The sequence below is a fragment of the Tetrao urogallus genome (genome assembly GCF_951394365.1).
Source record: "Tetrao urogallus genome assembly, chromosome: 6".
NCBI lineage: Eukaryota > Metazoa > Chordata > Aves > Galliformes > Phasianidae > Tetrao > Tetrao urogallus.
This window is the reverse complement of record NC_136819.1, coordinates 35,163,383-35,185,733: the sequence shown is the minus strand read 5'-3', so window position 1 is coordinate 35,185,733 and position 22,351 is coordinate 35,163,383. Positions and strand designations below refer to the sequence as shown.

The 22,351-nt window shown below is 34.3% G+C and overlaps 1 protein-coding gene across 1 annotated transcript in view; it reads right to left on the bottom strand.

Annotated features, from left to right (window-relative positions):
- AKAP6 (A-kinase anchoring protein 6) overlaps positions 1-22,351 on the bottom strand; it is a gene marked incomplete at both ends in the record, with an annotated part of 207,848 nt that overhangs the window by 23,410 nt on the left and 162,087 nt on the right. Inside the window, 2 exons of the mRNA XM_079537288.1 lie at positions 16,534-16,758; positions 20,178-20,324. Of these exons, the coding sequence (XP_079393414.1) occupies positions 16,534-16,758; positions 20,178-20,324 (372 nt within the window). The remainder of the gene's footprint in view (positions 1-16,533; positions 16,759-20,177; positions 20,325-22,351) is intronic.

Below are 22,351 nucleotides of genomic sequence, written 5' to 3'. Positions count from 1 at the left end.
CAGAACAGACAGATGACAAATATCAGGGTGGGACATTCTATATTAACTCTTATCTGATAGATACTGGTTCTAACAGTTCTTCAGCTCTTCCATAAATTCCCATTCTTAATGTCAAAGATTACTGTTTATTTCAAGATAAACACAATCTTAATTGCACATAAGGAATAAAGCTACTTTCAGTCTTCAAACAAATGCCATACATAGCTAACTATCTCAATCATGTTGAAAGTTTTATGGTGTAGACTGGTTTATTCTTCCTTTTTTACATTCAGCTGAGACACATCTGAAATGAGTTACCCTGGCAGCAATCAACATCAGAAATTTTTCAGGAAAAAAATGGGGAAAAAAATTGTATTCATAAAATGAGAATATATATATACTGTGTGTATACACACATATATATGCCTCTCAGAAGAAAACAAAAACAAATAGAAATTATGGTTCATCTATACCCTGCCATAGGAGAAACCTTCAGGAAGAAGAGTAAAGAGGTTACTACAAAATTCTTTACAGATGGTTTTTGCTGTCATAAAATCATTTCCAGGGTAGTTCTATGTTCAGATAAATTTAAGAATACTACGATAACTGTCCTTCTCAAAAATGGGTTATTCATAGCATTTATTTCATCCTACAGATTCCAGTGCCACAAAAAATGCAGTCTGACGTAAACTGCATGATGGGACAGTCACCTAAGTATCAATATTACTGAATATTGATAGAAACTGGAATAGGCTGGTTGTATGCCAGAAAACTACACATATAACTACGCTGAGAGTCCTATTGAATAGCTATATAAATAATGCATTTTACATGCCAAAATGAAAGAGAGATCTACCACCCGGAAGCAGTTAATGGCATGGGATGACTTTGAACAGTTTAGTCTACAAATACAATTGCACTTTATAGTCATTCAACATCAGATCAGGGTTTTATTGCCTCACAATGTGTTTTTATAATATCTGTAACAGTAGGGTACACAAAACACAAACACTTCTGAGGATGACAGCTTCAGCCCAGCTTCCAAGGCTCCACACTTTTATAGCATCACACAGTTCAAGTACACAGCTATTATCAGAGGCCAGTGCTACTCCTGAATTTAACAGAACTGTGCTCTACACATGGGAACCTTCCAGATAATTTAAATTATAACTTGCTAACATCTGTTTCCCCCTGTGGGATGCCACAGATGAAAGTGCATGGCCCTATGAGAAAATCTCAACTACCATCTTTTATGAAGACAGGGTATTTTCCTTTAACTGGAGTTAATAATGATAAATAAATAAACAAACAAATAAATAAATAAATGAAAGCTAGCCACCAGAGCAGAGTTCTCAAAGTTTTTCAAAACCATTGGCTGACCTGAACTTCACCAGGAAAGGAGTTAATATTCTGTAGCAAGTGTATTTAAAGTCCAAAGTTTTGTAACATTTGTGGATTAAAAATCAGAAAATCTACTTAGAAATATTATACATATACAGAGTATTTTGGTAATGAAAATATGCACTTGACCAATAGCATTAGGTGCAAAAGAGTGGTATACACATCTAAAAAATACATATCCTTTGCCTACAGATAGGGTTGAAGTGATTTTTTTTTTTTAATTCAGAGCCTTCAAGAGAAATGATGATTAAACCCTACAAACATAGCTGAATTACTAATTTACTTTCACTGGCAGAACTGGGCTGTGCTAACAGTTAACAGATTGCTTATTAATCAACAAGGGTAAACAAGACAATGCAATCTCATTTAAGGCAAAAGTTTTAATGCCTAACAGTATTTGTGTTCAAAATGCTAATCATGATAAGACTTCATTAGAGGATGTCTTAAAATGATTAAGTACATTTCACTGTAAGGTACACTCAGTAGTATATCAGCAGATGGACATTTCATACAGATGTTCCACTTATTGATATAATGCATTCTATAGCAATGTAAATTACCCTAACTCTGTAATAGCTGGAATTCTATTACTTCTATAATGAGAGAACCCTGTACCTTTAATAATTCTGAATTTTAAATAAGGTGAATGACAAATTCCCAAACCACTATTTAGGGCAAAATATGACCAGGAATTTTATTATTCAATTTATACCAGAGCTGCATTTTCACTTATGTTTCCTGAACTTGCCCTATTTATTTTCCTTGACTTCATTACTAGTTTCCTACATAGTTCTTGATGTAACCAACATGTCTGACACATTTCCTTTTTGATGCTGTTCATTAGGCTAACATATCAGAAAAATAAATAAATAAATGAAGTCCTACCTAAAGTCAGAGTTCTTACTTTACATTGTGTAACAGCAAAACAATTCATTTTTATGCATGATGGTAAGTTATATACTGCTGGCAGCCAATTCATACAGCTCTGCATTAACTTTCTGGAAGTCAACACAGCTCAGAACTTGGCCCCATAACATTATCTTACCTCAATCTATCTGATTATGTCATTCCTTATAAATACTGTTCATTTTTGATACAATACCATATAATTTGATGAGGTAAGGGGTATTGAATTCATAAGCCATTATGTGAGTATTTAAGTGAGAACTTCACATTGTGCTATCTGAAAGCAGAGCTACAGGATCCAAGTCACTTCTAATTTACATCAATTTTACACCAGCATAATAACAGTAGCTTTACTGAAGCTATTTCTGATTTACATGGCTGTGACAGTACAATTAGGCCTATGGCACTTTTGTTTCAATTTTATTACATGATATTATAGTTAATATTAAACAGGAGAAGAATGAAGTCGTACCTAACAGCATGTTGAAAGAGTTGGCTATAGCAACAATACTTTAAAAGCCACAGAACTTAATCATGTGAAGACCTCTCTAAACCCCATACAATGACTCTAGCAATAATGAATCTAACCAGTATCATGATCTGGTATACAGTGTCCTCAAGGGACTCAGTAATTGTATCCTATGACACAATACTTCATGGTGTTGTATATCCATCCACAATCTGCTGTTGTTAAAATGGTATGACTCTATGAAAACCCATTAATATGGCAACTGTACAGCCATGCATGCCTCCAAGGTCACAGTTACTTCAATTCTTTGCTAGGTACATTCTGGATTGTGAATTAACAGCTATCATTCATGATTAATAATACTACTAAAAAGGAAAAGAAAGGAAACAAAATTTCAGATAGATTACACAGTATCTCTGCTGAGACTTGAGCCATATGTCTAAAGAAGCTATGGTAAGCTACTGAGTACTTGACAGTTCAGAAAATTAGGAAATAGTCTAACACAAGACTTCAGAGCATCACTTAGGCTCCTGTGTGTGCAAAAGTTTGTCTGAAACACAGATTAAGAGATCAGACACATGTAGCTCTGTCTAACTTAAGTCTTACACGGTAAGACTTAAAGTAATATATACCACTTTGTTTGCTGCAGGTGTAAACATGGTATCTGCAGCTGCCATGTGCAAGCTTGACTTTGTTCAGGTCTTTGCTTTGCAACAGGTACCCTGAAAACATTGAGGAGTTATTCATTATAACATTGTTGACAGTCACACTTTCCCATACCCATCAGAGCTGCTAGAATCCTAGGAGATAATTCTTCCTTCTGCCTACTTCTATTTTCAGTGCTTTGAAGTTATCACCTGCATAGCTACAAAAAGCGAGCTGAAACTACTTTCACAGCTTGTTAATACCATGCCTTAAATCACGTGGAAAAGCCCTTGCTGAGTCAAATGACATCAAACAGACTTTCCAAGCCATGGGCTAATGGCACTATCTATGAGGTTGGAAGTATCCACGACCTGATCACAAGTTGTTCTGCATGGGTGCTAGATTCCTGAGTGAAAAGTAGGTGACAAAAATGTGCAGCTTTAGGCAGTGCCAGAGAATGTAGGAGACCTAAAAAGGTGGGAAGTTGAGGAGCATTATGCAGCCCCAACTCTTCTCCATCCCTCAGCCTTTGGGCAATGTATATTCTGTATGATTGAAGGCTGGGAAGCCAGTTTTGTTCTGACATAACATAGCAGAGGAGTTGGCCATAGAAGTTATCACACCAAGGTTCCTCAGAGAAGGTGTTAAAATGGATGGGCTAATAGTACCAAGGTTCTCAGTGAACTCAGTAGACTTTGAGACTAAAAATATTTTAAAAGTCTGTTTGAAATGAGTTTCCTTCATTTAAACTCTCACAATCCACATATAATCACCACATAAAATGTTTATATACAATTTTTAACACTCTTTATTATGTATTGTTCGCTGAAATATTTTTTATATGATCCGAACTTTTTTCAACCATTTCTGTCTTTCTTACTTTCACTCTATGCTTAGGAATATTTAAAGCCTGTATGGAAATGTCCATGGCTTTGAAACACAGTCGGAAGACGATAAAGGTTAACTTTTTATCTGTAAGATTACAGATTTTCTTTGAACTTTCAGGTTCAGAAGTAATGGCAATGTATACTAGGATCCTTATGTTGTGTTTCTATGCATTGGCAATACTGGCTGTTTTCAGGTAAATGACAAAATTTCCACTCAAGATAAATCTGGAATGATCAGCTCCAACAGGAAGTTTCTATTAAACCTTGATCTCTTAAAGGTTTGCTCTTTCTCCTTGTTACAGGACATGGGTATGTGCAGAAAGGAACGATACCCTTCCTACTGCATCTGTTGTCATCTGATGGAGAATGATAGGAAGATGAAATTATAGATCTGTTGTTATTTAGTACAACAACTGCATATAGAAATTAAGGCAAATTCTGAGAATGGAAGTTATCTTTTTCAATACAACAATCAAACAACATAAATAAACTAATTCACCTCCTAATATCTGATATTTGGCTAGTGTAGAACTTCAGTTTACAACAGTGCTAATGCTTCAAGAATCATGGTTAACATCAATAACACAACAAGCAAAAATAAGAAAAAAATATGCTGGCAAATACTTATTAAAATTTACTTTTCAGCTTTTTTTCTGTAAAATTGCAATGCCTGTAGAAAATTCTCCTGTTTTACATGATCCATGCTTGTATTTCAACTTCCACTCTTATAGGACACATAGTGAAACAAAACTCTGTTTTTGAATGAAAATGAAAACCAGTAATTCCTCAAAAAAATAATGAGAAAGTAATTCCTAAAAATAAAAACGCCAAACGAAAAATATAGGAAATGAATGACTTGTCATCTTTTAGAAAAATGCTGCCAAACCTGTGTGCTATTGCTGATTTCAAGATTAAAAAGAAAATGTCACCTAATATGGGAACTCAACTCACTTGCAGACAGTGGGACTTAATCTATACTGAAGCTAAATATTCTATAAGTATGCAGTGAAGTGCAAAAAACAGCAATTGAAAAATGACATGATTAAATGGCACAACATGCAATCATTTGCTCTCAATTATATCAATGTATCTTCTTCATTTCAAGGAGTCAGGCAGAAATATTGTTTTTTAAATGCCTCTATTAAATTGGGCACCAATAATAAAATAGATGAGAGTCCTAATAAGCTCATTTACGTAACATACATCACACACCACAAAACTATTCTCTCCAAACGGGTTTGTTCATAGATTTGTCTCCTGGTTGTCACCAGTCTTGGCTATATTAATAGACTTTAAAGGCACAAGGCTTGCAGACCATTCAGTGGAAAACCTTTGTACTTAACCCTTGAGAGATCTTTAATGCTAATTATGGAGAAAGTATTGATATAATATCTTTGCTGTCACATTTTATTATGATGATGGTCACAACAGAATCTAGGACTGACGTTTTAGAAATATCATCTAATTGCAAGTCAGAAACACAGAATGACAATTTAAAGTAGATTATGACTTCTCCCAAAATAATGAACTGGTTCTCTATTTCAAAGGTCCACTTTTAATAGCATTACAACCACCCAGTTGCTACAGTGATCATTTCTTTCTGTAACTCACTGCTTAGTAAAGTATTACAGTACTTCTCTTACAAGTCTGACTACAGTTCACCATATTCTTTGTGTACTGTGTGTATTCCTGCACATACTAAAATGGCAAGAAAGTAGCAAGAAAAAATATTTAATTCTTATACTAGCTTCAAGAGCTTGTATTCTATGTATAATTTAGTATCTAATAGATTCATGTTAATTATTATTTCACTAATTTCACTATTTAAAATGTACAAGGGAATTTGCATTTATTTGTAATTGATAATGTAAACAGATTAATTAAATAGGTAAATGTATTTATTTTAAATAAAGTATCGATTTTAAAATAGCATTCTAAAAATAGCCACATTATTTCCCTTTTTTTTTTAAGAAGCGCATCATTGTACTGAAAAAAACAGTCAGAATCCAGAACAAGTTCCTCTAGGCTTGATCCACAGAACCTGCTATTATATCTGTACAGCATTCTTTAATTTCTTTGTTCTATTCATTCTGCTTGTCTAAGTACTTCAAAATATTTGTTTGTAAAAACATAGTTGAATGGACTGATATTTAGCTCACATTCCCATGTAACTGGTAATATATAATATATTTCTCCTCATAAATTAAAAACACTATTAAAATTCCAGACATATAAAACAACATGAAGATTGAGTTACTATAAAAGAAACTATAATAGCTTACAGATTGCTTGTATCATTATTAAAGCAGTGGTATCTATTACAGTGTCTCCCTGGAATAAAGAATGCACTTTTGGCAATAATCTGCTAAAAAAGTGCCCATTATTGCTAAGATGCGCCTATCTAAGCTCTAAACTAGTGTGCAATTACAGGAAGGTAACTTTTAAAAATAAAAGTGTTGGATGTAAATGCCTTTTCCCTACTGAAATACAACATACCTTCTCCAAGTATTATTTTTTTGTGCTTCTTATTGGAAATTAATTAGATGCATTTTCACAAATATTTTTGAGCTGCTGCTACACAAGCAGTTGGAGTTAACTTGGATGCGGGAATAAGCCAAGCCATCCACATGGGGAAGCCAGACGTGATGGCAGGAGGATTCATTTTCCTACTCTAGCACTATTTGTGTTTATAAATGCCTTCAGTTCATGCCCTCTTTTCGTTCAGTTTGAGAAGTTCTCTTTCCAGGGAAACCCATGCAAAAGAGAAACATTGAAGGGAGTGGTATAATTTGTTAGGGTTTCTTTCTTTGCTCCCAGAAAATGCTAAAATAACAGTAGAGAGAATACCAGACAGATATTATAAATATCAGGGCTGTGTTTTCCTTTTATGATGAATACTAAACCACACAGATCTAAAAGTCATTTTCCTGTTGTAGACAAACTTGAAAGTTTTGCTATGTAACCACACTGGGCAGAGTTTCAAATAAGCATGTGTTGAAATTCAAGAGAAGAAACAAATTAAGGTACAAGCAAAAAGTTACAAAATCCAGTGAGGCATAAGTCAGGTTTAGCTTTACTTGCAATTGTTGGAAATCACTTAGAATTACAGCTTAAAAGAAATGAAGATGTTTCTTAACATAAATTTCACATTGGATGCAAAGAAAATCTCCAGTGTTATGAATTTCAGCCATCTTTAGTGAACAATTTAAACTGTTAAAACTTTGTGTACTGACTCAGAGCTACATAATAGTTCCTAAAAGAAAATTTCTTTACATGGAGGTGCACCAATACCTGTAGCCCTCAAGCTGAAGTTCAGATGCTGATATTGTGCTTAATTCTTTTATTATTCTTCTTTATCCTGTTCTACCACAAGTGGTAAACATGCATTTTTGTTGACTCTATGTGATGGGCCTGTCAGATTCCAAAATTCAGTGTGAATTTACTCAGTTTTGAATTACAGGAGAAAAGCATCCTGCAGTGCACTGGTATTACCTTCTTATGGGAAAGCAGTGAACATAAAATAGACTAATATTTTGGAAACTTCAGGCAGGGAGGGTGAGAGTAAAGGGAAAATAAACACATATAACAAGTAAGGAAAAAATATATTTTCTTTGGCTCTTTTCCTGTGCCAGTGAAGCAAATTTAGCCTTGATTCAAAAATGTACAGCTTGAAGTTGTTCAGAGGTAAAGAGAGGAAAAGATATTATGTTGCTGCCAGAGCATCTGTACACACACAAGGACAACACATAGGCTTTTCTAGAAATGGTGTTCCTCACCTTATTTTAAAAAATCCACACCTACCAGAGTGGTTATACCTTTAAAAGATAAAAACGTGATGCCCATTATTTTGCTGTGTCTTAATTGTGAATACATAAACCAACTTTTTAAATTTCAGCCCAAGACAAAACTAAAACTAAAACTGTCCTACAAGAGAAGGCAATAGCAGAACCAAGCAGAGCCAGGCAGCACTGCACTCATGTGGGTTTATTCATATCTGAAGTAAGCTAGGCTAATTCATCATCTTACTTGCAGGAATAATTACTTTTTTTTTTCTTTTTTTTTTTCTTTCTTTTTTTTTTTTTTTTTAAGCAAGTGTTTGCATAAATATGTTATACATAGTAAATTAATTTGCTTGTACTGTTGAGGCAGACATGACCATTTAGCCACAGGGCTATGACAAGTTTGGAATTAGAAGTGAGGACAGAAGTGGGTGATGTGGTCAAGATGAGCTGTGAATGGGAGTAAAAAAGATGAAAGTTGTTAAAAGGCAAACTTCTGGATGAGGAGACTGTTTGCAGATGATGGTCTCAGAGGCTCAGCATTACTCATTTTATTATTGCTCTTTTTCCAGCCATTCTTCCATTGCTTGGACAATACAGGATTAGGATAAGGAGGCTAGATAGGATGCAAACAAAGAGGGCACAGAAAACATTATTTCCTTCACTAATCCTCAGAATAGAGAACATAATGAGGTTGCTTCCTTGTGTTCAGAACACAAAAGCAAGCATCACTGTGGAAATGGAAGGTGGTACACTACAAGTGACATTGTGCTGCCAGCAATTGGTGAAATGCACGGAAAATCCATCAAAATAAAGGCCGAGCCTTCAGTTTTATTCTGGGGTGAGGAAATGCAGCACTTTCCTGACAGAGTAGTAAGGGAACCATCCTGCCAAGAACAGGAATCCACATACTTCTTTTTCCCCACTGACTTAAGGCAGCTAGCATAATTTGCTGTCTCTAGTAATATGTTGCCAGTCTGCAAATCCCATTCCTGACATACATCTCATACTTGTGATACATAATATATCTGATAAGGAGTTCAATAACTCTTACACTGAAGGCTTGTTCTTTTTACATTCTAACTCATACTGCACTACACTTAACCCTGCAAATAATTATACTAGAATCAATGGATTTCCTGAAAGCATGATATTATTTTTAGTGTGAGTAAAGGTACAAATACAGTCTGTAATACTGTTCCCTACTGGGACACCGATCTATTAACTTACATGCAAAGATGAAACTTGGGAAACCCTTACAGTTCTGAAACCAAGATTAGGCAATTGTCTACTAGGTCAGTGATAGACCAGTTAAAGAAAAACCTCATCAGCAGGATTTAATGGCTTCAGAGGACATTATCCAATTAATAATCCACTAATATTGGAGCACTGGAAAACACAATACTATGGCTCCAAAGGGACAGTCATGATCAAATAAATCATACAATGCCTACTCTGAAAGTAATTCCTCCTACATTATTATGTTGGCCCATGAACTCAGAGGTAGATGGTGGCGGTACGGTTACAGAGGTTGAACCTTCCCTCCAATACTCAGTTACATTTTGTTGTCATGTAAAAGATGGCAGCAGAGGGGTAGTCCAACAAAACGGCATCTGAAATGGAAGTGCATATGAAGCAAAAGTGTGTCACTGAATTCCTCTGTGAGGAAAAAAATGGCATCCTGTGACATTCATTAACACTTGCTTCATTAACACATGGAGACTAAACAGTGAATGTGAGCACACAGAGGTGGTAGCTGGTGCATTTCTGCACTGGCAACAAGGACAGTGGATCACCTCCACTGGTGCAGATTTGTATGAGCATGGCATACATGCTCATGTTCATCACTGCCAGAAGTCATAGCTAATGGTGGTGACTACAGTGAAAAATAGTGTTTTGCAGATAAGAATTTGATCTATCAAATAGTATTATTGTGCTTTCTTCTCATTCTCCTTTTCCAAGCTAGTAATAATTGAAAAGGAAGTTTCTGGTTTTGCAGTAAATAGATAATAGTAGAATAAGCAGTTGCATTTTCATTTGGGTGCATCAAAAGAAGAAAATCAATTGTATCACCAATGATAACGACAAAAAATAAGTGAAGAACTGAGAATGATCTATCAAAAGAAGCCAACTCAGCTATTCTCGCTTCCATACATATGACTCTTCAAGAGACCCATGACTAAGGAAAAATGTAGCCCGAAGATTTCCTTCAGATACCAACAACACAAAAGGCTGGGAAAAAAACTGTGAGCCATTAGACCTTAAAAAATTGCAGGTTTTACTTTGTAGTGGTGAGCCTGAAACATCTTTCTCCGTACTTCAGGATACCTTTTGTGTTACTCAGCTTGACTCAGACCTCAAGTCTTACAAGTCTACTCAGGGCATAAAAAATGAATGCAGACTATTCCAGTACCATAAGAAAGACAGGAACAAGTATTAGTTGCATTGCCTCCTCCTCATCAGTTCCAGCTAACAAGGGAGAGTTTCAGATGAAAACCCTCATGCACATTCAAGAGCGCAGAAAGAAACTTGGGCTCAACTGTAATTAGCAGTGGGGAAACCTCACAGACATTAGTAACTAATCTTTTTGCAGTTGACTCAACATCTTCAAGTCTCTCGAGTCGTAGAGATATTCTTACTGATTCTGTAAGTGGTATTCATCTGATCTAATGGAGAATTCAGCAACTGAGCTAGTCATTCAGAAATAGGCATTCTGAAGTACAGTTTACCTTCTCTATAGACAGATGTCTAAAACAGGATTGATTAATTGCATTCCAAAAGTGCTTATTTCTTTCCAAGTACTATAACTGAAGCTCAGACATTATCTCTGCAGTGTGTGTATCAAAAGGTAGCCTGTATTATCCTACCTCTACCACATGGCTATGCTGTCTGCAGTGTAATCATATTAGTATACCAGAAATAAGGGGACAGGACGTTTAAAAAAAAAAACAAAAAGACATAAGAAGGAAGGAAGTAATAAATGAACTAGGTAGTAGCATAAAAATAGCCAGTAGTCTATTCTCTACTCTACTGAAGATTTCATGCATTGCCGTATCTGAGCTCTGCTGAAAACAGGCTGTTCCTGTTACTATAGTAACCTCCATCCCACAACCCCAGTCCAGGAGCCCACAGCTGGTGCTGGATTAGAACTACATGCAGACGTTTTATAATACCTCTGTGGAAACGTGCAGCGTGTCAGATCTGACCACCCCTACTGGGTAGATCTTCTGTGTTCCTTTCTTTCCCTCAGCAAAGGGAGAACATAGTAAAATCAGAATTTACCATTCAAGCTTCAAAGTTCAAATAGGATGATGAAATGACACCTCTTATCTCAGATCAGATATTTAGTTCGAAATGGGAATTGTAAATTGTATTATTGTTGCCTTAAAGAGGGAGAGCCTCATGAAACAAAGACTGAACTTTAACTAAGTAAAAGGTAAAATAAAACATAATTTGAGATATGTTTGATTATATTAACTACTGTTTGCATACAAAGTATTGAGTATATTTGAGTATGCTAAAAGAAAAAATTGATATATAAAACCTCCTCCTCATGTTAGAGCCCAAATACCACACCTTTTGGAAAAAAAAAAAAAAAAAAAAAAAAAAAAAGGCAACCTGCTTTACTTTACATAGTTGGATTCTCATTTAAGTGACCTGCAGAATTGCTGTTTTGAGGTAGTAGGTTATATAAATTAAGTCTGAATTTGCTTCAATCCTTTGTAAGTGCCATCAAGTTTTATTACACTTAGGAAATCTGTCTGGTTTTCATATGATTTAATACTTTATGCCTTCCTGTTTATTGAAATTTAATCCAAACAAAATTTGGGTAAACATTTCTTCATCTGTGAAAAGACTCAAAGCTCTGGAGTTATACTCTTTCTGAGAAATTTATTAAAATTACAACAACATTTTTATCATCTTAGAGGTATAAAAAGGATTAAATGCTGCTTGACTTCTTTTGGACTGTCTGCTGGAAACTGTTCTGCATACGTTTGTTACACGCACATTGAATTTCTGCAATTCTTTGATTGCAGCTCTGCCAGAAACATCATTCCAAAAATTGTAAAGCATCCAAAATGCAGTAGCAAAAGTGATTTCTGGCACCTGTAGGAACATTTTTCCAATCTCTGAGTCACCAAACCTTTACTCAAAGTTAATATTTTCCTTTGATTTCGGTGTGGCCATAAACTTACTTGCTCCCAAACTAACTCACTTGTGTTATATTTAACAGAATTTTGTTTGACCAAATTGCTCTTAAGATGTACAGTGCTGACTTAGAGAAACTTTTCAGTTACAATGAAAACTGTTATAAGAGGTGTCAATTAACTGATCAATTATGAATTACCAATGTAATCTACATTGCTACATCAGAATGCTCAGTTTCTTTAGGTGATGTTGAAATAAGAGATTGTGATCAGAAATTCTGCTTTTTAATGGTATTGTGTCATCTGGCTTGCTGAGTTGAAATTTAATGGAAGACAAAAACTATTCTTCTGTGAGTTTAGTCATTAGAAACAGCTACAAACATTAGATAATTTACACTGCTTAAAAGGCAGAGATGGCTACAAATACTACTTGCTATGGAATTCAATACACTATTGATTTTTAGAAATATTAAATGAGAAAGTCTTTCCAACATATTCTGGTACAAATGGTTTTGTCTGATTTTTGTAATGAATACATTGACTAAAGTCAATGGGAACTACGGGCCTTCAGTGCTGCCGAAAGTTAGGCATCTCTTTTTTAAAGAATCAAATTATATGAGACAGGTATGACAATAGAGCATGGCTCACATAAAACCAGATCAGAAAACTACATGAAATGCAACTTTATTGTTGCCAAAGAACATTAGGTCAGAAAATGCTGCTATGTTATTTTAACCAAAGTAGTCTTCCCTTTTCCTTAAGAAAAGAGGAGATTTATAAATCTGGCTACCAAAAGGAACAGGAGCTTTTCCAGCTTTATGTGTCTGAGAAGGGATATCAAGATGGATAGGTACTCACAAATCTATGCTTGCTCTTGAGCAGCTGGCCTGTAATCCAAAACCACAACAAATACCTTTTCAATGTTGATGAATCATCGCTCTATATCAAACACCTAAAGTCATAAGTTTTATTACAAGTGATAGAAATATGTGACTAATTATTGAGGCTCTTCTGCTGCCTTTTGCACAGAAAACAGCATGATTTTTGAAATCCCAGACACATAAAAGCAAATGTGGCAGAACACTCCTACTTTCAAGCCAACGAGCACACAAGTTCTGGCTAGATCTTACTCAAATATTGGGATTTACCAAAACCTTCACGAAAGAATGCAAATTCTTTTTAGTATTGTTCCTCATTCTTTCCTGTTTCAAGTCTCTCCTGACCCACAAAATTGTCATACATCATTAGGTTAGGAAATCAGTTGTGCCAATTATTAGTCTCATGACAGTAGGTTTTTCAGTTGCTAAGATCATGTGTTTACCTGAGAATCTTGTAGCTCATTTAAAAAGCATGGTTCTGATTCTGGCCATTAGAGTTTCAGTGAAAAGCAAGAAAACAAGAATTCCGGGAACTCAAAAGGCAAAACAGAAACAAAAAGGAAGAATAAATAAAATAAATGCATATTTGTGGTTAGGAAGACCTCATGAAATTTAAGCCCGTCTCTTGATTGTTTTGGTTCAGATTCATCTGTTTTTCATGTTACAGCAAATCAGGGGTAAGACACCCACATGTCTCCCTTTGCAGCTGTGCAACTTGTGTTCACTAGTTCCCCTCCATCTTTTTTAAAATAGCTTGGGTTAGGCTATATTTGAAAACTTGCAGTGTTGCTGTGGAATGACCAGCAAATGTCACTATAGACTGAAGCAAAGTTTGTGCCTCTGCCTTGGAACTAAATATGAAAATGTTTGAAACCTTGAGGAGGACAGAAAACTGGCAGAACAGGTTACAAAATGGCTTTGCAGACTGGCTGCAAAACATTGTATAGAAATTACTGGGCCAACTGAAGTATGTAATATAGTTATCCCCAAACCAAAAAATACTGGAGTATTGCTGAGTTACTGGAGTATAAGCTGAGTTATGACTGTAACTAATGATATTCTACTAATTCTAACATCTAAATATGCTAATAATAATGGGAAAAAAATCATTTAAACATTTTCAGCAGGATTTGAACTTCAAACAGAAACAAGAGACATTGATTAGCACAAGGATGCAATCTGTCTGCATTACATATTAAAATTGACTATACTGAGAAGTAATCTAGAGGAAAGAAGGAAAAGCAGCCCTGTGGTTAGAACCAAAGACTAGGGTCATAGCAGCTGACTTCTTCCCTAGAACAACCATTAGTTTTCTGAAAGCCTGAAAAAATCACTTAATCTCCTTGCGTTTTATTTTTCCCATTTATAAGAAGGTGGTGATAATTCCTACCTTTAAGGTTTAATGGAGTTTAGTTCATTAATGTTTGTACAGCAAGTACAGATACTTGGCAGCAGAGTACTGTAGAAATATTTGATATTACTATTATACAGGAATATCTCAAAAGAAAAGCAATGCAATAGCACATTCTTTAATAAAGAGAACTCTCAAATTAATATGCATGATTTTTTTTAAGTAAAAGGAAAAAAGTCAAAATAATTTCCTATTAGCTAATTTAACAACATCTCTTTCCACCAGAGTGTTGTCATCTTGGGTCCCAACTACATGTGAACAATACATTCAACTCATCCTCTAAGTGCAAAATGAAATAAAAGCACTCAGAAAATAAAATAACTGTTTTTCCTAAGGCATAAGTGTAATTAAAAACATAAGATTATAAATGAAAATCAACAGCACTGTTGAGTTTATTTTATAAAAAATGATTCTCTGTGCACAATGGCTATATGTATAATTGGGATAGTGCTGTACAATAAAGTTCCATTAAGTAACAATGATTCACTTACCATAGTGAAAGCAGTAATGAGGTTAAACTCTTAAGTTAAGTGGAAAGTAAGTCAGTCTAAACCCCAGCAGGTTTTGTACTAGTGGCATCGCTAATGTTTTTGAAAATGTTCTAAATGTTCCTTCTCAAATATATGTATTATACATTGCAGTATTGTTAATTATATCCATTTTATCTTTTATACACTTCCCCAGGAGATCAGTGAAAAATGGAAAACTTACTTATAGTGGATTTCAGATTTAATGAGACAAAGATGGTTTAATATATATGACAAAGTGATGTGCTCTAACCATGTTTGATAAGTAATTTTTTTCTACTCTAATGGCTACCATTTTAAAAATAATTAATGTATTATTTATGTAATTAATAGATAATCAACCAAGTAATTAAATACTCTGGTTATATCACAGTATGTGTGTACTATAATACCCTGTTTAACAACTCTAGAGCTCTTGGCATGACATCATATTATATATATATTAAATATTCTGTATTAAATATTATATATATTATATATATACACATACAAATTTAATTTCAAAGATTTATGCACATTCTGAATATGTAAGTAAAATTTTTATAATAGTTATGTTCATATATACATGTTCATAAACGTTACACATATATTGCTAGGTCTTTAAAAACAAGTTTGTTAGAATTCAGATTTTTAAATCCGTAGTTATGCACTTATATAAATGCCATAAATTTCCACAGAAGTAAGAACTATCCAGCATTTTCTATTGATAACATGGGTCCATGGCTGTTAAGTTCTTCAGCTTTATCAACATTTCCTTCATAATCACTAACATTTAAAAGTTCGCTGGTAGAACAAATAGAACCAGCATAACATTTTCCCTGACAGCAGAAGATCAAGAATCAGAAAAAAGACAAACAACATGGATGTAATAAAGAAATTTAAAGTTGTATTCAAAGAAACATGCTCAGGAACCTGAATAGAAAACCAACTTCATCTACACTGACATAACTCTCCCCCTCAATTCTCATGACTGGAAAAAGAAGTATAAAGACTGCCTAATTTGGAAGACAGCCAGTTTTCCACTGTTGTTTTCTTGAATATTTGTCTAAAAAAATATTTGATATTTGTTTGGAAGTGTTTGCAATCTGCCCTTTGAGGTGAGTATTCAATAAATTGTCCATTGCTGAGTGCTTTTGCCCTAGACACTCTGTTGTACCAGAGAAAAACATCTTTACCTCTAATACTGAACAATTACTCATGATTTGTTTCTTATTCTTTGGTCAAAGACGACTTGTAGAGTAAAGTGACCTGTAAGGATAACTCAGATGTGGGTTTACTTAAAAGTCGTAGCTATGAACAGAAGAAAATCACATAGTGCCATCAGATTTATTTGCTAACTTAATAGTCCTGTATCCTAAACTGTTCCGAATGAATTAATTAATACATAAATGAAGGCTAAAATATGAGTGCATGAGGACATTGCATTATGCTATGTATAAGTTAAATATTTTATCCTACCATAAAGAGGAGTATCTATGAAAACTATGACTGTTTTTTTATTACCTTAAAATATTGCAGTTGTTTCTCAGCATTCATTGTTCCTTCATTTTCTTGTCTCAGACAGGAATTGAAGATGAAAAGCTCTGTATCTCTCAGCCACCCTTTCAGCTCTTTGATCCTGACCTCCAGCTGCCTTACCAGGCTGCCGCTTTCAGGCGAGAGCAGGTCACGTGGACCTAACCCACTGTGCCCTACCATTGTGTCTTGGATCTTCTCTCCTAGGGTTTTCTAATACATCAGATAAAGAAAACATAGATTAGTCTTATGCACCAAAACACATACAGGTTAATGTGCAACAAGAAGCATCTGTTAGATGACTAGAGAGGTTTTTATTTTTAAATTACTACTAATATCAATCAATTTCACTCTTTGTTTCCTTCTTTCAATCAATTTCATATTTTGTATCTTTGTTTTTCACTAATGTCACAGTGTTGTTCTCTATGGGTCACTGGCTTTGCTGGAAGCATGATAAGTCAATGTTTATTAGGAGCAACTGTGGACAGAGAAGACAAAATGCTACATAACTTTATAAAGTAGTTTCAGAACTTTTCAGCTACTTTAGATACTTATGACTATAGGACTTACGATTTCTTGACTGTAAGAACAGAAAATACAGCAAGCTCTGAGCCCATCTGGATCTATGTTTTTAGTGTAACATTGCAGTAGTGAAATATTTCCAAGGTACAAACTGTCAGGTCAGAGTTTCCAAACTTGCAGCCCCGAAGTTATGTACAGGAACAGTTAGGTCACATAACATCTGGCTTGCTTGTAAAAGCGGATGAACTCATTCAGACACCAATAAGCTAGAAATTGCAAAGCCATCAAACCAATTATTTGGGCACCTAAATTTGGATCTAAGTTCTCCATGTTAAGCATCCACTTTAAAAATAATGGATCAAAATAAACATTCACCTCTGATCATTAATGAAACTAATTAACTATAGCTTTTCAAAGTAGCACTTCTAATAAAGGAACTGCTGAATAACATTTTGATAGCGGACACGGTGATGGTAATGAATATTCTGAAGAGGCCAGAGATAGGAAGTTACCTTCCTTTTTAATATTTTGAAAGGCAATCATTTAAACATCACAAAGGAAATATGCAGTTGCCTGCTTCTCCTATGCCTAGCAGTATTTTATCTGACCTGTAAGAGGCTGTCAGTCTGACACTTATTATAAGTAGTAGATCTGTGTTACTGATTGTAGAATACTCAATATACACTGACAATCACATCCAATAACCTTTTAAACTGATAATTAGCAGTGGTTAATTGTTGTAACATGAAGACATGGTTTTAGGTGACCCAGAATGTCTGTCTGTTGAAAATACACCCTTCATTAAGTTACTGGAATATAATCTATCATAATGAATTTAGCTTCCAAAATAAGCTTAAAAACCACAAAATTAGATCAACAGACATTAATCTACTTTGTGGCATTCTGTAAATAACATCCTTAGGAGATCATAACTGAAAAACATGTTTTCTTGGCACCACCCTTCTATTTTCATGGTGCAAATATTGATAATTTGAAGACCCTCAGTGGAATCCAGTGCTAGCTATTGTTTTCACGCTGTAACAAAAGTAGCAGCAGGAGGTGAAATCAATGCCCTTGGAGGGTAGGGTCACAAAAAAGAATTTATTGCCACTTTTTTGTTCTGGAACAGTTTGCAATCATAAATTCTTCATAAACAGAATACTTCAGAGAATGGTCCGTCTTCATAAATATACGACAGAGGACATCAATTTCATTTAATTCACAATTTGTGTCAGCACAGCAGATGCCAATGCCTGCCTTGATAGGGTTGTTTAATATGCAATTGAGACAGAGTAATATTCAGCACAGGGGACAAAATTTCACAGATTAAACTGTACGCACCACTGACATTTCATTCTAATGTATTTCCATTCCACACTGTTCACCTTAGATGAAAGTAATATTAAAAACCATATCCCTCTATTTTACCATTGTTAGAAGTTAAAATCCTTGTCTTTAATTTTTTTTCATGCCAATTAAAACATAATCATGCCAATTAAAACAGTATGCCTACCACCGTTAGTTTCTGTGAAGATTTTTATTAAATTAAACAAAACTCTATCAAACTCTGCTTATTATTAATGAAATTGCATTTAGCAGGAAAACAGGAATACTTCTTTTTTTTTTTTTTTTTTTCTGTAAATGCTGAAATTATTTACAAAACTTAATCCAGAGGTATATTTTAATCTTAACATGCAGAGAAGAGGGGGCTTCAATTTTTCTTAAGAAGTTTTCTTAGATTTTTTGTAATTATTATCACTTACTCATCATTTGCATCCTACCAGCTGTAATCAGTGCAACTGAATTAATCTGATTAAATACATTGAATGTCATAAATATAAGGCTAACTAAAATTATTTTAAAAGTTTAAAATAAAATACATGAATTTATGTAAAAGAACAGGTTAATAGGTCCCATTTTTATTAGCAAATTTATTCTTGTTCAAATATTTCAAAAATGCTACATATTATAATTATAACTGGAAAATAATAAGCTCACTAGTTAGAAGACAACTTTTAACATTTTCTGACAATTTGCAGATTTAGACAATCAATCAGTTAGAAACAACTTTCACTGAACTAAACGAACTCAACCCTCTATAAAATGGCTATTGTATTACCAAATAAGCTAAAGCGACACAAGTCAGTATTTAAAATGATGCTGGCAAGTTGCATGTATAGTTTACTCATAATATATTAGAAATGGTTTTTAAGCTCAGATAATAGCATGCAAAATTATGCAATGTGACTGTATTGTTAATATCACACATCTATAATTAATCATTTAAAGTAATTTATAAATTTATCTTACCCTTGATTTGAAGTGAAGGCAATTAAGGAGAGAAGTGGATGGAAAAATATATAGTTTGACCTCTCTCTCTCTCTCAGCTGTTTTACAACAATAGGACTACAGTGTCTCCTGCATGGTGCCATCCCTGGTCTCTGGATAACAGAATCTCTATATTGCTTTTTTTGCCAGATTCTTGTATCTCACTCTTTGGCTGAGACCCAGCCCATCATAGCGTGAAATGAATTACATGAAACTTTTCTGGCTTTTGTCAAAAGTGAGCTGAATATAGCAGTATGAAACATATCCTGGCTGCATTCTAAGCTTCAGGTATTCAGATTTATACAGAATCTGCATATTTGTTTTTGAGCCATCAGAGTGACCTGAAATATGCGGTGACAACCCCACTTTTCATCTTAAGGGTATAGTAAATAGTTAAACAGTAGATGTCTCTAACATGTACCTTCAGAATAAATTCTATTAACATTCACTCAAGCATGACAGTCAGTGTATATCAGATATACTGCATTATAGTTGACTTGGTGCATACCCGTAATACATGGCATATTTTACTTACATTTTTATGTATTAAAGAACTAAAATTATTAAAGTCAGACAGGAGACAAGCATGGAATAAAAAAAAATCAACACAAGAGGAAAATACTATGGAGTTTTTATAATAGCATGAGTAGCTTGTTTGAAATGTACGTGGTGAATTGAAAGAGAGAGATATTTGTGCCTCAAATTAGAAATCAGGCAGACAGCGTACTTCAACACACAAAAATGTACACATAACCCACAAACAGTAATAAAAATGCAAATACCCCGAGCAGTTCCCATTTTTCATTAATTGAATCCACTTTTTCAAGGAGATCATTTGGTAGTAAAACACCACTTTTCTTCAGAGCTTCAACCTTACTGAGCAGTTCCATCTTTTTCGGTTGCCTGATTGACATTTCTACGCTGTATCTCTAAAAAGAAAAGAAATAGATAATATTAGCTACTGTGACGAGTCTTCTCTACAAAAAAAAACTTGAACTTTAATTCTAAGAGTCCAGTTGATCATGCTCACTGTACTATTTTCTTCCCTTTTTTTTTTTTTTTTTTTTTTTTTAACACATAATCTTATTGCATATCTGAAGAGATTTAGGTACCAATCATATTGTCTTCTGGGTGACATATAAGCACAGGCAGTTAGTGATGGATTACACTTAGTAATATCCACTTACTCACAATATTCACGATATTCACATGTGCGGTAGCATTCACTAACACCCTCTCATCCAAAGCTTGATCTGCCTTGTCTCATTCAAGGGAGTTGGTATCTTATTTTTCAAATATGCTACTTCATCAGGTACCACTGAGTCTCTCCACTGAAAAAAGCCCATGGAAATAATTACAGATTTATGTTTTCTGTGAAGTTTATTTTTGCTCCCTCTCCATTTTGCCTTATATATGGGCTTCAAACATAGCAGCACATGAAAATGTGAGGGCTTCACCTTAGAAAAACACTTCGACGTAACTCACTTGTAACAGAATACAAGTAACTTGATTTTTTTTGTGTCAACCAAGAGTGAAATGGCACACAAACAACAATGGCCAAAGTGTTAATACAGTCCTGCAACAATGCTTTATTTCCTCCGCTGTTAATTATTCTTTAAAAAATAAAAAAGAACAGAGAAAACAGGACTAAAACCAGAAACTTTTTACAAAATCAACTTAATACAGATTTCTGAATATTTTAGCTGCATGTCTAAATATGTGATATATACTCTATTAAAATGTATTCTAATCTCGAGATGCACAGGGAAATACATCTCTTTAAGAAAATTTTATTCTCTGAAAACCTGAGTTAAGTGTTCAGTGTGACAGCTACTACACTGACCAATTAGTAGCTGGTACTTTGGGTTTAAAAAAACCCAAAATTTAAACATAGATATATACTCATATACATGCCATACCTATAGGTAAGCTAATTCACTCTCTGTCTTACATACAAACTACTCATAGAAATAGGAGTAGTCAAAATCACACCTTTTAGTGGTAAAGGAGAGTTCAAAATGTATTCTTAAAGGAGTTTATGAGACATTCATAAATTATGCAGAGTTATTAGCAAATTACATCCCAAACATTAAGCTTCTTTGCTTTATTTTCAGCCATGAAAACTGGTACAGCAGCTCACACTGCAAATGCTAGTAACTGAGCCAAGTATAAAAATTAAATATGAATAAGGAATGTTTAAAACATGGGTGCCTTTTCCAGACGTAGGGAGATATTCTGTAGGAAAACAAAGCAAAAATACAATTGGAGACAGCTTAAAGAAAATAATAAAGGTGTGAAATCACTGTTTCAGCTAACAGGTCCTCAGCATTTCCATGCATATGTTTGCATATTGTTAGTTTCATATTTTAATCTTTCATTTGCACAACACATGCACATCATCTGTATTATGTAAACTTCAGCAAATATTAGTCGTTTGTGGATCACAGAGCAAATGTTTTAAATGAGGTGATTTAAACCATTTCTCATTATTAATGAACACTGATCAGGTGTCTGTGTATCCAAAATTACATGAATATGCATAGTAAAAAACAAGGAATTGTTTGTAAAGAATTTGCCTTGTGATACAGAGTGCACTGTGACTAGTTTCAGACCTGTAAATATTAGGCATCGACCAGATTTCACACTGGCAAACTGAATTCTCAGTTCAGTTTGGCCAACATCATTCTGTTGGACTGAAATGTTCAACAAGTACTTTTCTTGGTCCCACATCTTTGCCTTTTCAGCTAGAATGGTTACTGGAGGCAATTACGATCTTCTTCATGCAATCTGATTTCTATTTAAAAATGATATAACTGAAAAGGATTTGCATAATTATTTCTATGAGTACATGTAATATCAAGGGGAATCCAGAGTCCAATTTGCTAGGCACTGAAATCCAGTTCATGCTACTCCCTTTCTTTTGTCAAGTGAATTAATAGACTGAGAGAGTCCTCTA